The 16,258-nt window shown below is 38.4% G+C and overlaps 1 protein-coding gene across 1 annotated transcript in view; it reads right to left on the reverse strand.

Annotated features, from left to right (window-relative positions):
- LOC150079718 (uncharacterized) overlaps nucleotides 1–16,258 on the reverse strand; it is a 45,453-nt gene that overhangs the window by 9,848 nt on the left and 19,347 nt on the right. The window contains exon 3 of the mRNA XM_090383184.1: nucleotides 4,700–4,707. Coding sequence (XP_090239310.1) covers nucleotides 4,700–4,707 — 8 coding nt within the window. The remainder of the gene's footprint in view (nucleotides 1–4,699; nucleotides 4,708–16,258) is intronic.

Consider the following 16,258-nt stretch of genomic DNA (forward strand, 5'->3'; position numbering starts at 1 on the left):
AGAGAAGAACCTGCATGCTTTGGCACAAATTCTATGCTACCCAAAGAATTCGCCTGACATCTGAGAAGTGGCGAAAAACCGTCGAACTTCAGAACGAACCCGATGCAGTTCAACCCTGTGTTCATAATCTTCCCTGCGAAACATGCAATACCTTAAATCAGTGTTTACAGCGAATACGTTCGGAATGTATAACTCCCTGAAAAGTGATGCCTCACTGTTCTGCAGCTCAGAGTGCTATAGATCGGACACTTTGAAAGATGTCTAAAAAGATGAAAAATAATCGTAATGTGCAAGGAATTCCCTGCCAATTTTTATTTTATTTATTTATTTTTGGCTTGTATTTTCAATCTGTATTGATGTCTTGTAATAACAATCAATGAATTCAACTCGAATTTGCATAATGTACATCTTTCTAGCCGATACAGGCTGTTCTGGGGGTTCCGGATGTGAAGGTAAAATAATAATAATATGCAAATGCTGAGGAATGGGATTAAGGCCTGGAAAACCGTGAAAATTTAACAGAACGGGAGAAGAGAATTCTGCGAAGAACTGTGCGCGCAAATCGTAATTTCCCATTGCCAAATCCCACAAACCCACTGTGAGAATATTTAGATTAATATCAGAAATAGTACAATTCGAAGGACACTCCATGATATGGATTACAATGGTCGTGTAGCTGTTCACAAGCGATAGATCAACTCAACAAATAGTAGACATCGATTAGCACGGTGTAAGGGGCGCGAATTCTGGACTGTAGACCAGTGGAAAAATCCTATGGACAGACGAGTCGAAGTTTGCACTCTGCCAGTCTGATGGCCGTTCCTAGGTGTGGCGAATTCCAGTGGAATAGTGCCTTCCTGATTGTATCAGCCAACAATGAAGTGTGGTGGATACAATTTCATGGTATGGCTTGGCCCATTAGTCGTTATCAATAAAACCATGAATGATATGCAATACCAGGGCATCTGGAAAATTATGCACTTCCAACATTATGACAATATTTCGGGGAAGAACCATAACTTGTATCAGCAAGGCCTCGCGCCATGCCATACTGCTCAGGTCGTAACAGAGTGGTTTGAGGACATGGGCGTGGAAAGGTTGGATTGGCTAGCCCAGAATACTGATATGAACCCTATCGATCCTCTTTGGGATGTATTGGGTAGTCGGCTATCTGCACTTCGAGATCGTCCAAAGAACAAGGCCGAATTGGTGGCTGCGTCTTCACCTGACATTTATAAAATGCTAGTTGAGAGTATGCCGCGAGGCCTGAAGCCCCTCATTAAAGCAAAAGATTTTTAGCACAACCTATCAAATGACACAATAAAAGCTCTTTTTTTTTTGTCTAAAGGCAAGTGTCCCGATATTAATGGTGGGACAGTGTATATATATTTATGCGTCGTATATCATGGACATATGTTTTTGTAAGGGGCGGCTCCTAGAACATGAGTCATCTCGGCTTTCTATCTCTGTGAAGAACAGTACCACGGTAAAAGGCCCAGAAAAGTGAGTAATATAGGTTTCTGTGTATTATATGTGTTCTGTTGTTATGTTCTGTCCCTTGGCTACCCAGAAGCATCAATCACCTGGACTGATGATTCTTAGTACTCGTGCACACCACGAGTACGAAGAAAGAAGGTGGGCCAGTCCCAATGCAGCACGTACTGTCGCGATACGAGACTCTGACCCACTTGATGTTGCCAAAAGGCGGGCCAGATTTCTCTGTGGGCCCACTCCAGAGAGAGAGAAAAAAAAATTAATAATAAATAAATATATAAAAATCCCCGTGGTGAAAAAAATATAGACCAATAAAATTAAAATTAAATAAATAGGGGTTAAGGACTTGGCGGTATTTTGACTTAACTATTATTGTGCATTGTGAGAAGTAGCTTCTGAACAGCCAGTAAAGGTTGTTTGGGTATTCTGCTGTGCGAAGACGTCCGTCTTTACGATGAAAGTTACTTATCAATGGGTTTTATATCGGCTGGTAATCAAAGTTGTCCTATTTATTTTGCGTCGTCTGTGGTAAATGATTTACAAAAGCAGAAATGGTTCCAGTGAAATTGAAAAGACGCTTAATAACAAAACATAGCCATTTGACAACCAAAGTGCTAATTCGTTTAAAAGCACCTCCGTAGCCAGGTGGGAAGGAGCAGCAGTGCGTTGCACACGCTTCTTGTTTAGACCGGGGTTCGAGCCCGTCACCACCAAATACGGAGGATGCGGAAAGGTCAGGGAATGACCACCGCATATCCCCGGAGCAATATGGCCTTAGTTGCTAATGCTCCTAAAGACCAAATAACAAACAAACAAACAACTCGTTTAAACGGCTATTGGAATCTCAAAACAAACAGAAAAAAGCTTTTGTTAAAAATGTCACGTTCAGTGAAACGGTTGAAGAAGCGAAGTTATTTAGTAGAAGAACTTATTACCCAGAAAAGGAAGTCACACAGTTGGGGAGAACCTAAGAATGCCAGCATGTAAAATAATAGTGAGTAAAATGCTATGACAAGATGTAGTACGAGAATTTGAAAAGGTTCCACTCTAAAGCAGAACGATAATTCGACGTATGGATGATATATCACATGATGCTGAAGAGGTTTTGTGTAATAAACTGAAAAACAATAGCTTCTCTATCCAGGTTGATGAAACAACAGGTTTAACCTGTAAACATCATGCTGTAGCATTTGTAAATGATGGTGAAATTCAAGAAAACGTTTTCTGCTGCAAAGAACTGCCCGAAAGAAGCAAAGACCAAGATTTATTTAATGTTTTGTCTTCATATCTGGAAACAAAAGGTCTGTCTTGGAGAAACTGCATTGGCATCTGAACTATTGGTGCCCCATCAGTGGTTGGCTCCATATGAGGTTTCGCCTCTCTTGTAAAAAAAGAAATGCTGACATTGTCACAAAACACTGCTTTCTTCATATGGAGGTGCTGGTGTCAAAAAATCTTGGAGAAATAATGAAAATAAGTTCTGAATGATGCTACAAAAATGGTTAACTTTATTAAACAAAAAGCAGTTCACTCGAGAATGTTTAAAAAACGGTGCGAGAACCAGAACAAAGAGAACATTAATCTCCAGCTACAAACAGAAATCCGGTGGCTTAGCAGAGGAAGAGTTCTCCACAGGGTGTTTCAGCTGAAAAGTGAATTGCAGGCAGTGGCGGATTTCCGCACAGGCGCACGAGGCGCGCGCTGGGGCCTCTTAAATAGGGGGGGCCTCAAATCTCAGGTCTCAAAAAAAATAAAATTGTTTCATTTTTAATTTTTAAACTCGTCATTATTACCGTTACTGAATAAAACTATAATTTAACACGAGACGTTAGTAAACTCTTAAGCGGATATTCCTACATATTATATGAAATATCTGCGAACTAAGTGAATCTGAAGTAGAATACGTATTATCATTAATGCTTAGTTGTGCCATTTTTTCATTTAAACAGTAGTTAAAATATGTATGAAAGAATTGAGCAACCAAACTGATTAAAACCGCAACAACAAATCTAAAGCGCGTGCGATAGTAAAAACGTTTGCGTAGAATGATGCACACTGTAGTGGTGCCGAAAATATTTAGAGGGGCGGCCTCAAAATTGAATTGCGCCTGGGGCCTCTCAAGTGCTAAATCACTGATTGCAGGCGTACTTTCAAGAAAATTGTAGGCCACATTTTGCTAAGTGATTGAAGATGAAGAATGGCTGAAAAAACTAGCCTAATTAGCAAACATTTTTCATCACATGAACCAGCTATACAAGTCTCTGCATGGCCCAGGAAAAAATGTTTTTACTTCAAGTAACAAGATTCTTGGATTTACAAGGAAAATGAATCTTTAGAAAATCTTGTTGTTTCCACTGCTTGCTGCTTGAGCTTGAGAGTGAGAAAGGATATCAGCAAGTCTCGAGCCTTATTAAAAAACACCCGGAAAAACTGTAGAAAAAAAATAACAGTATTTTCCCTCCCTTTCAACACAAGCGAGGGATCCTTTCTCTGAATCTTGCTCACACTGAGGATTTGACTTTGAGAGAAGAGGAAAAACCTCGTGAGCCGCAGTCTGATTGTACACTAAATCTCATCTTGAGTTTTACTGATCATCCACTAGACAAGTTCTGGATTTCTTTGAAAGTTGAGTATCCGCCATTTGTCCGAATTCAATGAATTTTGTTGCACTTTTCAACTTTTTCATGTGTGAGCAAGCTTTTTCTTGTATCGTAAAGATCAAGGACAGAAATCGCCTCATTTCAATTGAAGTTGTATAAAAATATTATCAGAATCCTTTTGTCCAAACTTTTCTAGACATATTGGGCTGAACTTGTGTGATGGAGACCCGTTATTTTTCGTAAAATCGGACAAATGTTAAATTCTTGTGTTTTTCTCTTGCAGAGAATCTCTGTACTCATTTAGAATTTAACCTAATAAAAATAAAGTATTGCAACACTATTGCAACACCAGGGTATCTGCCCACCTGAAGAGGGGCCAACAAGTTTTGAAACGGTGCCGTCTGGGTGGTGGTATCCGCTGAGAATAAATAACGATAGTTTTCGATAGTGAAGTGTTATTTATTCGAGACAGTACAATACCATGGCAACTTGTGGAGAAGGCATTCACAATATGAGATATAACCAAAACGATGCCAATTTAATTAATTAATTTAACTACTTTGGTATAAAAGCTATGTTAAAATGATGCATTTGCAGTAACCTACATGTTAGCCTAATAAAAATAATAAATAAGATATTAAGAAATATTAAAATTTAGAAATATTATGTTTTAAGTCTGGATTTCTTTTACTTCGGATATTTTTCGGAATAACTGCAACCATATAAGACGTAATCAAAATAAAAAGAAATTATTTCAAAGATCTGCTTAAAAGATGGAAGAACCCTGCAACAAGACAAAGGAATATAAACAAGCTTAACTCTAAATCCATGCATGGCGAAAGTATAATGGGGGAAGAATACCCCAAGCTTCATGGGGGTGGGGTTCATTTATATTGTCTTCAAAGGGGAAGCGAACACGTGTCGAAGTCCGTGTATATAACCCCAGTATATTCCATCGACTTATTTCAAAAATGTGGGGGGGGGGGTATGAGTAAGTAGGCAGAACGAGGAGAAGCGGGATAGAAATAAAATTTCCGCTCACTCGTATAGTATTTCACTAAGAGTTTGGGAATTTGAAAACCTGGGGATTTAGAACAGTTTAAAGATCATGTAGAGGAAAGAAAATGATCGTTTCCACTCGGAAAGCCGGGTGTGTGAATAACTGTTCCCGTTAGTAGGGGTCCTGACCCTTTTCAAGACCATTCAGTTTGAAAATAATTATAAAAAATAAATTCGACTTCGTCATTTCTATTTACTTGTACTCATCAACTCACTATTCCATTCCATTAACTGTAAAATTCTTACCTTTCATATCCATCAACAGCAATGTGGAATCCATACATAAAATTCAAATCAGAAAAGTGTTCCATCAATAAATTCACTGATTAATCGCAAGAAATGCCATTGCAAAGGCAGCAGAAGTGAAACAAATCAGTTGTGAAGTGCACTCTTTCGTGAGAAACTGAACCCCTTTGTCTAGTTGCCTGTAAACAAACACTACTTCTCCCACTGTGTCCTTTTCCAGCACTGGTGGACCTTGGCATTGGTGGGTGTCACGTGACTTGTTTATTCCCTCCCCCTCGAGGTAATGTGAACTATTTTAAAGGCGGGATGAACGTGTCCAGGATTGGCATCAGACAGGGAGAAAGGGGAAAGTTGAAGTTTCTTCCTATAAAGGGATTTCTGTAAATTACAGCATATATTTTGCTCTGATCAAACGGCAGGAGCCATTTTAATTAAGATGCGCCTTCGTTTGGCCTTTGCTGCGGCTGCAAAGGAAGGGGAGGTTAATCTCTTTAAGGTAAACAATTCGGCAAAAATATTCGGTAGCACAGTGATATCGTCACCGTTCTCTCCACACCAGTTGGAAACTGCACAGTTTCGAATCCTATATCGATGAGATTCGAACCTGTGCAAAAATGCCCACAAAATTTTCATCGCGTCATCCCACGATGAAAATTTGTTTAGTCATTTTCCACACCGTGGCTGAGTTAGACGGTCTCAGTCGAAAAAACAAAGTTTTTTCTCCGGAACGCGGGGTTTTTCGTCCAGCAAATTGACCAGAGAACACACGCAATTTACAGACACAATACAAATGAGTAGACGAAATAACTTTCCGAAAATCTCTGATAAAATTTAGTTTTTCTTTTTATTGAAAATTGAAAATTTCTTTATATTGAAAATTATTCGGTAGAAACAGGAATAGAGGTTTGCCTGAGGGCCCATTCATACGTTCAAACAGCTCTGATCAAGAGGAAAACACTTATAGGGCGAAGTGGAGGGTGCGATGAAATTACTGTTAATTGCCTCTCTTCAAATTGGCTATCACAACAAACGTCAAACGAAAAACGGAAAGATTGATATGATTACTCTGACATAAACAAAAGTGAAAGAGGCAAACCATAATTGGGCCGTGAAAAAAAAAATAAATAAAATACCCCCTCCCTTTTCGCTCATACATTACGTACAAAAATACGACATATAGATGTTTGTTCCAGCAATGAACCACCCGCTGGGTACACGAAAATTTCCGCACATCTGTTATGCAAATATATTTCTTCATTTGAATTCATGTCTTCTCATGTGCGTAATCTCAGCAAGGGGAAAGATCCCATAAGCAATGAGCATACTAAAACCGTTCAAATTCTTATACCCCTCAATCACATTGCCTAATCATGACACACCGCAATTCGCACAACTGAAGCCGTCCTTCTTATAAGCACTCATTTGTTCTCCCCACCAATCTCGTTGTTTTCTCTGTTCTCGATACAGAGGCTCTGCATCCTTCCGAAACGAAGGGTCCAAACCTGTATGTAGTAGTCAAGGTGTAGTCTAAGTGTTGCCACATACAAAGAATTAATTACCCCCTTATCCCTGCTAGCAAAATTCCTATACAAGACCTCATGAGCTGCTCTGGCAGTCTGTCTGCACTGTTCAGAAAATTTCATATCTGTCTGAACAATTACCCCAGGTCTTTTTCATTCTTCACTACCCTGAGTGTACTACCGCACATTTGGTACTTTACCCTGGGGTTACTGCTTCCCATATACAGTACTTCGCATTTCTCAAAGTTACTCTTCAGTTGCCACTTCTCAGTCCGTCTACCCGACATTTCTGGATCCAGTTGCAGTAGCGTACTGCCACTACTATCATTAACAACCTTTTCAAACTGTGTATCATTGGTAAACTTGGACATTAAGGCTGATATACCTCCATCAATATTAGTGACCAATATTGAAAACAACAATGGGATCTAAGCCGATTCCTGGGGAACTTGTCTGCTGTTAATCTCATTACATCTTCTGACGTCACATTTAGATCTAAATCTTGAAGAGTATTTCTTACGTGGTACGAAAAGACTAGCATTTTCCAAGATTAATTCCTTCAATGCCTCCCATTTAGAATTTACAGTTGGTAACATCATCAGTTGGTGCCACCGTATAGCATTTAAAAGTGAGTGAGATCGCCATTGTCACCTTTACGAAAGTATAAAACCTTCCCATTTCCTCCTCGTGGATGGTAATTATATCTTCAATTAAATAGCATATCATTACACTGTGATCACTTCCACCTAGTGGCTCCTTTATCTACAGATTCTTAAAGCATGGATAATCAATGCTGATTATCAGATCAAGAGGTTTACTCCCTCTGGTTTCTTCTGGAATATGCTGCTGTAGAGAACAGTCATCCAATAAATTCAAAATGGTGTTGCTAGTGTGCGAGTGAACAAACCACAAGTTTTAGTCAATATGTTGAAAGTTAAATTCCACATTACCACATATTTTCATTTACTGGCCCACTCGACTTCTCTGTACAGTAGTTCGCTATAATCATCAGAGTCGTTAGGCTCTGATGATTAACACAATGTTATTTTTAATTTTGTTACCCCAGTGCTAATGTCATACCAAACTCACTCTACATTGCACTTGCCACCCATGTCAACTGGATGAATTGCTTTAGTTGTTTCTTAGCTAACAGCATAACCCTACTTTCCTTCTCTCCTATCTGTCAAGAGCGCTCCAAGATTAAGCCTTTTGTAAGGAATGATGAGGGAAATATTGTGAATGTTTTTTTTTTTTTTTTTTTTTAACGAACCTGTGGAAGTCAGTGACGGATATTGAAATTCTGATATTAAGGGTTCCCCTAAGATATTGAAAGAAAGTATTAAAGCAAGGTAATAAGCTAAAGACTGAAGGGGACGAATTTGAGAGATTAAGCAACATGACCCTCCTTCTTTTGAACAATGCTGTGTTGATTGGGCTATGGCTGTTTCTGGCAGGGTCTTGGAATGTGACTTGGATGTCGACAGATCTGCTTCCTCCAGAAGAAGAAACCCTGATAATTATGTTATGACAAGAAGTGGTAGACGGGTTTATCGTGACGAAGGAGATAATTCTGTGGGCACTCCTCATTCGGTTAAGAGAAAATCTCCTATTTTCAGAAGGAGAGAAAGGAGGAGCAATAAATATAAGAAAACACTGACTAATGTATTAAATGAAGCAGATGTATTTAAGGATAATGATAAAGTCAACAGGAATATCGAAATGGACTTAAATATTGACAGTAAACATACGAATCCAGTTGACAATTTTAATAATTCTCTCAACATTGACATAATTAGATTTAGTGGAAAACGAACTGGATCATGCACCACATTTCATAGATTCACAGTTGTCTGATAGAGATGGACTGAATAACTAAAATAAGCATTTAGCGATATCCATAATGAAACAATCCATGTTATCTTAACATGTCCGAGAAGAAAGTTAGAACAATTTTTATTTGCTAAAGAACATGGTGTCAACAACTTACACTCAAATATTAGTTAGATGGGGTTATCTTGAAAGTTTGTCTTTGAAATTGAGAATAGATGTTTAGAGCGGTCACTAACTGAATACATAGCAATAATTACAGGTTTGATATTTACTGGCAAGCTAAACAGCGAGGTTGTTATAAATGAAAATTGGAAGGAAAGCATAACTACTTATGACAGCTATGCAAAGCAGAATAATGGGCTTGAAAATAATGTCAGTTCTAATAATGTCCTTCTGATGAAGACTGAGCAAGAGTCTAAACTTAACTCTAGCATGGATGTACAAAAGGCGGTCTCCAAATTCATCGAAAATTCGCTCAAAAAGGTACTAATTAGGAGAATGCGAAGACTACTTGACAAGGGCATTGCGACTGAGTCTCAGTCTGACAAGGAGCTTGAAGATATTAGGAAAAATGACCTCATAAAGAAATTGAGATTGAATATCACCAAGCTTAAGAAACCTGGTTTAAAAAAAATATTATTGTATGATGTAATCAAGGACATAAATAAAGAATATCAATTTAATGAGTTATATGAAAGAAACCTTATACATATGAGTCTATGCAGAGATAATATCAGTGATCAGGTGAAAATACTTTCTTATAATGAAAACAATAATGGAATTAACTGGATCTTGGAAATATCCCGTAAAGTTGAAAAGTTCCTTGATAAAAGAACAAGGTTCTTTATTGGATTGATGTCATTCAGGTTTAAGGAATTAATGGTGAGTGTAACATAGATGTAACATTAGCTAATAGTACGGCCTTCAATTTCCTATCTAATTGGCAAGTTAAACTTGATTGGATTAACAGCGATCACTTTCAACTGAGGCTCTGCTATGAGCAGATTTATTGAGCCTCATTTGTTACAACTTCGAAGATTTGTTATTAAGCGCACTGCTGGGGTAAGTTTGAGAAATTTGTTAGAACAATATTTGGTGAAATGTCGTTAGCTGATTTGGATAGCATTAATGCATTTGATTAGTTTCAGTTATTACAAGAGAAGTTATTTGATGCCTCGAGGGAGTCAATGAATTTAAAGCAAAGCAGTGCTCTAGTGCAATGGTGATCTTCTGATCTTATTGATCCCCGGAGAGAGGTCAACAGGGTTCGTAAGAAGTTCCAACGTCAGAAATTGTAGGATAATCAAGAACTGTTAGGTTTACAACTGGGTTTGAATTGATCAAAAGAAAATATACCTGCTTGATAGTTAATTGGAAATTTTTATGCATGGAAAAAAAGTAGTGCAAGCAGCTGGATAATGAGGATCTATGAGGTATTGTTATAAGTTGTGCACAAATTAAGGTCATCTCGGAATGTGATAAGTTTTTGCGTTGTTGGGACTCTGAAACTGTAGATTGCGTCGGCAGTATTAATGTCATACTTGATCACCTCGTCAGTGGATCTCACCTTCATATGGATGAGGTGGAACATTTTGACAGTACTGATCGGTTAGTTTGTGGTTGTGTTAGCGATATTCAAGAGGAACCATTTTCAATGGAAGATCTCCATTGAGCTGTCAACAAAATTCATAATAGCAGGGTCCTGATATGGACCTCATTGAAGTGGAAGTTATTAAACGTTTCTTCAAACTGTTTGCTGAGCATCTTCTTGCTTTCACCAAATTCCTGCTTGAAGAAATTTTCCCTCGCCCTGGATGCTCTTCTTAATATCATTTATTGTATGTATCTCATAATTTGACTATCTTACCAACGAGATACCACTTATTGCAGTACCTCGAATAAGTAACGTTTCACCAATGGATAATACTATTGTTACTTATTCTCCACCAACCAGGGTTGTCAACTGTATTAGGCAGCACTAAGAATTAATTAGAGCATGCAGTTTATCTAGTTGTTTAATATTTTCACGTGCCAGAGATTTCTTTCCCCATTGCTGAAAACAAGTATCACAGTGAAGGAGAATTTCAGACCACGTACATCGGTATCTTGAAATATATTGTCAGAGTTGATGTACCAGGTTTGTAGCAAATCCTTTATTATTATATCAGAGGGCCTATTCTCAGTCGAATTGCTAATATAGAATGCTACTTATTCAGGTTTGAAGAGCAACTATCCAATGGGAGGGCTGCTGGAAAACTTTGAAATTTAATCCAGAAGTAGCATTTTCCCTCTAAGGTGAAGTGCGGTTAATTTATCTATACATGGACTCTAAATAGGGGATTTTCTAAATGCACCTACAGCAGTTTTCCGGGCACAGTGTTGGATTGTACGGCGGATGATCATTTAATTCGTTGACTGTTGCAGGATTTTGTTTCCGTACCAATCTTTCCATAATTGCTACTAGAGGTGTTCCCCATGATCGCTGCTAAGCGCACTCTTTGTGCGGATGCCAATACTTGTCTACTGTTTTGTGAAGAGTTGTTTTAGCTGTGTGACACTGACGATTATTTTGAAACAAGTATCATGTGGGACATACAGATTGAACATGATAGGTGATTCCATATCGTATCAGCCGGAGTTTAAATGCTTTGAAAACAGTTAAAAGAGATGAATGAAGCGTATGGTAATGAGTGTCTAGGTAGGACATCCATATTCCGGTGTGACCGAAATTTCTGTGTGAAATGATTTCCCCATCAAGACAATGCCATGCACAACACAGTTAATATTGTGCAGGCAGTGATCACTGCCATACGCACTGCAGTTTTATCACATTCCCCTTATTCATCGGAGTTGATCGAAGTCACGAGAAATCACTTTGTGTGATTTCTTCCTGTTTCCACGTCTGGAGAAAACTCTGAAAGTCAAGCGTTTTGCGGTCGACACAGTGATGCTAAAAGAGCAACAACGGCTGCACTTCACAGTCTTTCGAAAAACGGCTTGGAAAAAGCATTTAATGCGAGGGTACGATGGTTACGAAAATGTGTAAAGTTCAAGGGAAGAGAACTCAAACTCAGCCCATGTTTCTGCGTATAAATTAAATGTTTTCCGCGAGAGATTTTCTGTTTGCTGGTGAAAATCCCCAAATTTCCTGGAGAAAAAGCAGCGATACCCTTGACTTAGAGCGAATTAGTCAAACGGGTTGTAAAAAGTGCCCATAAAATTCTCAACGTTACTCGAAATTAGGTCCCACCCATTATGGACAGGATGGTAACCGTACGAACTCTGCTGCCCACAAGGCCATGCATTATCAGTAAAGATGTTGGTTCTGATTATTTTTAGAAAATTGAGGTTATGATCGATTCTGCGTGTGTCAGTCAGTATTGAGTCTGTTTGCTCCAGTTGTGCATATTTATCATAATACATGGTTGCGCCTTTTAGCTCTGAGAGAGAGGCTTTCTTCTCCCAGGTCACGTACCCCACCATATGGAGGTAGGAGCGTGCCAAGCAGTCACCAAGTGATGAGAAGAAAGCAGTGCATTTCAAGTGGGGATAACAGTAACTCTGCTAGCGAAAGTTGCAGTGATGTTGCGAGCGGAGAATGAGTTTTGAAAAGCTAATAATCCTCCTAGCAAAACACTGGAAAATTGCCCTAGATATATGTTGGAGGCTATCGCTCGGCAGTCCATACCGACAGTAAACTTTACCTTCTATTCTGACTCACAATTCGCTTTCAATCTCTAAGTTGTCTATCACCTAGACAGCAGTTATTGTCTATGAATCTATCGTCTAATAGATTTAAATTTCTGCCACAAGTCTTCCTTTTGCAGTTGCATTCAAATTTTGTCTTCCTCTCTGTGTATACTTTTAAGATGATTGCTACAGGCTCTCCAGTTATTCCCTAGGTTTCTCAATTCTGCCTTCCAGTGAAACGTGCTCTAAGGACAATAGATTTATGAAAATCGGAAATTTCACCTGTTTTCCCCATGCTTGTTGTTGTAGTAAGTTTTAGGAGAATCAGCAACTAACACCATATTGTTCTGTATGTAAATTGCATTTTCCGTGGTCAATTTTATGTTTTACTCGCCGAATACGCTCTCTGGAGGCGGACTAACTCAGCCACGTTTGGAATAATGCCCATAAAATTCCTCACCTCATCAACGAGACTTTTCTGCGTGGTGAGTTCTCCACGCACGGATCGACTATGGAGCTTCAGGAACGCATCCAGTATTTAACTGAAAACAAAGTACGTGTGATCATAATATGTGGTAACTTTAATTCCCACTACCTACATTAAATAAATTATCTATTATTTCCAATTGCAAAAGGGTTCTAATTTTCTGTCCAGTGAGCGAACATTTTCTCCAGTCCTTTCTTAATGTAAGCAGTGCAATATTTAAGGTTTTGTATATTCATAATTATTTTAATTTATGTTTGTATCAAACTTACACAGGAAAGAACATCCTTTCTCACGTAAAGCAAAAATAGCACTCTTTCTTTTTTGGGTCAACTACACGTAACTCGCCATCCTGACACAAGCAAAGAAAGACTGCAACTATTGCAAAGCGTGCTTATGTAGCTGGAAGAAAGAGCTTGTGGAATATTAGATCATCACCTACGCGTGTCAATCTTATCTGATGCAATCTGTAAGAAATATTGCAATATACTTACGTTATTCGGACGACAATTACAATCAAGGAGTGATTCACTTTCTTTGAACACCAGTGTATATGTTCAAACATGGTTGCCCATTCATTAGTTGCTTCAGACAGTATTAGTGCTATGTATATAGTCAGTGCCAGTAGCACAGTGGTATCCTCAGCGTCCCCCCCACACAAGGAAGGAAGCAGCCTGGGTTCTAATCCCTTCGATGACGCGAAGAACTGAACTTAAATGGGTTTTTTTCACTCCGTGGCTGAGTTAGTCGGTCTCAGGCGTAGATAGCAAGGTTTGTCACCAGAACTTGGAGATGTTTTGTCCAGTAAAACAGGCAAATCGACCAGAGAACACATGCAATTTACAGACAAAATTCATATTTAGGTCTATATCCGAAATAATGGTGGCCCTAATATAAGAAATTGATTTTTTTGTTTGGAGTGCTTTTGAACAGTTTTTCTATAGAAGCAACTCCTTCGTCTTCATCGCAAACATTTGCCACCAATATAAGGCGGAAACTTAGGAATTGACAACTATCATATTGTGATGACAGCCCTCTGGCTACATGTGTACTTATTTCCTAAATCATAGAAGGAATGGAAATTAGTTAGATCAATATATAGAGAATATATAAAAGTTGGGCTTGTTTTGGGCAATACTTTATGTTCTTCTAGCAAGCTTCCTATTGGTCATTCAGGAATGTTGCTTGGGACTTTACCACCCGCCTACAATTTCTTATTTTATTTATATTTTTGTGACTCCCCTGGTGTCTGCATTTGCAGATATAAAAATCAAAATTTTGACTTTTTCTTAAATAGAGTTCAATATAGTCCCACCTTTGAAAAATCGGCCACAAGCATAAAATTCTGTTTATCTAGATAGATACTGTGAGATAGGTCCCGAATATATAATTTAGTGCTACTCGTGTCTATAAGAAGACTTGGAGGAATTCCTCGAACCAGTTCCTTTCTGGACATTGAAGAAATTTCTACAAATAAAGACAATTTCTTCCAGGATTATTGAACAAGTGTATTACCCTCCGACTTTAAGTCTTGTGTGTGCGTATATAAATTTCGAAACATTCACAAACATGCAGACTATGGAGCCGAAAATGGCAAGTCAGGTAAACAAGATGATAAAGACGTTACAAACTCGTCTTCAGAAGAACATGATAGTTTAGTGGAGAATTATCCTTCCCTTTCAGCTTCAGATTGAGTCAGTCTAGTCAGACCTCCCAACCTCATACTGCCCAGAGAAATGTAAGAATGCTAAAGTTACTCTGATTAGGATAGATCAATCTTCTGTAGAGGAGGGTACTAAGTCTGTCCACTCACGCAGCAAATTCTTAGTTCTGATTCTGGTGGAACTGATAATGAGAGAGAAAATTCCGTAAATGTAAATAACGATAATGAAGTGTCTTCCCTTCCTCCAGAAACTAACACAGGAATGGTGGACGTAAATTCTAGTCTTCATTCTCAAATGCAGTTCACCTTGGACCATCAGGTGGAAGGCTCGACCGTTCATGACATTATGAATAAACTTAAAAGAAGGTTAAGTAAATTTATGGCAGCAGAGTCCAGTAAGGTCAATAAAATGGCCTCTAATTATATTCATGGTTTGCTTATTGGACCTACCTGAAAACTATAACTACAACGTTGCTAATAGAAAAACTAAAAATTAAAAGCGAAAGCAGAGGAAATGTCAATTAGAGCCAATCCTTTTGACCAGCTTATGTCAAGTAGCTCTTCTCCAACAGTTCGTCCAACTGATATGTTAAAACAACGATATAGTGGACATCTTACTATTCTGCGAACTACACAGGACAGGGTCCCTGTTGGGGCAACATCTTCCCAACACAGAAATCGTAAGAACCTTAACGGGTACCGAGGTGTCGCAAGTTTCTCCCCAACGTGGGCCATCTTTGGGCGTATTGAAAGTTCTGACCTTACTTCTAGTTCTGTGGTGAAAGACATAATTACCAATTCTTTACGGTTTGAACATAAACATATCAAGATTGAACATAAACATGTGTTAGGATTTTACAAAACAAGGATGTTCTGATAGAAACCACAAATATGGAAGATTTAGACAAAATAAAAACCCTACATCATTTAATGAAGCGGGCCTGAATCAGATAAGCCAAGATTTTCGTATCCAATGATTTTAATATATGACTTCCGAAAGAGATGTACAAAGAAGAAATCGTAGAGGATCTTTTTCAGAAGAACGTTAGGGATTATAGCTTCACTGAAGAAATTCAAGGAGACAACTTTTCGATTTAGTTCAGGTAAAAAGAACAAGGTCATTAACTGGGCCATAGGCTTCTCGCCTAGAATCCTGAAACACATCTTAAAATATGACACAATATCCTTGAGCTTTTCCGCCCTTAAATATAGACTTTTTACTGCAGCTACTAGGTGCTTCAGATGCACAACTTACAGACACCTGACTCAATTCTGTTCTCATAAAACAGACTCATCTGGACATTGTACTAGAGGCGGGCATATTTTTGCAGAATGTCACAAAAAAGAAGAAACTACTAGGGGCATTAATATCAAACGAAAAAATAGGGGCATTAATATCAAACGAAGAAATAGGGGCATTAATATCAAACGAAGGAATAAGGGTCCTAATAATTTAGTTTTTCAGAATATATGCGTGCAGTCGATCTCGCAAGACAAAGGACAATACATGAATAATTCAAAATTTTCTCAGCTAATGTACAATGCCCGATCAAGTGAATATTACCTAAAAATTATGCAGGTTAAAGCGCAACGCTCAAAGGCGTTTGCAGATGAGCTCCGAGTAGTAGCCCTTTTAGTTTCCTTCACAGGTTTGACAATACATATTAAATTA

This window comes from Mastigoproctus giganteus, chromosome 10 (assembly GCF_048544385.1).
Source record: "Mastigoproctus giganteus isolate SK-2022 chromosome 10, ASM4854438v1, whole genome shotgun sequence".
In the NCBI taxonomy this organism is placed as follows: domain Eukaryota; kingdom Metazoa; phylum Arthropoda; class Arachnida; order Uropygi; family Thelyphonidae; genus Mastigoproctus; species Mastigoproctus giganteus.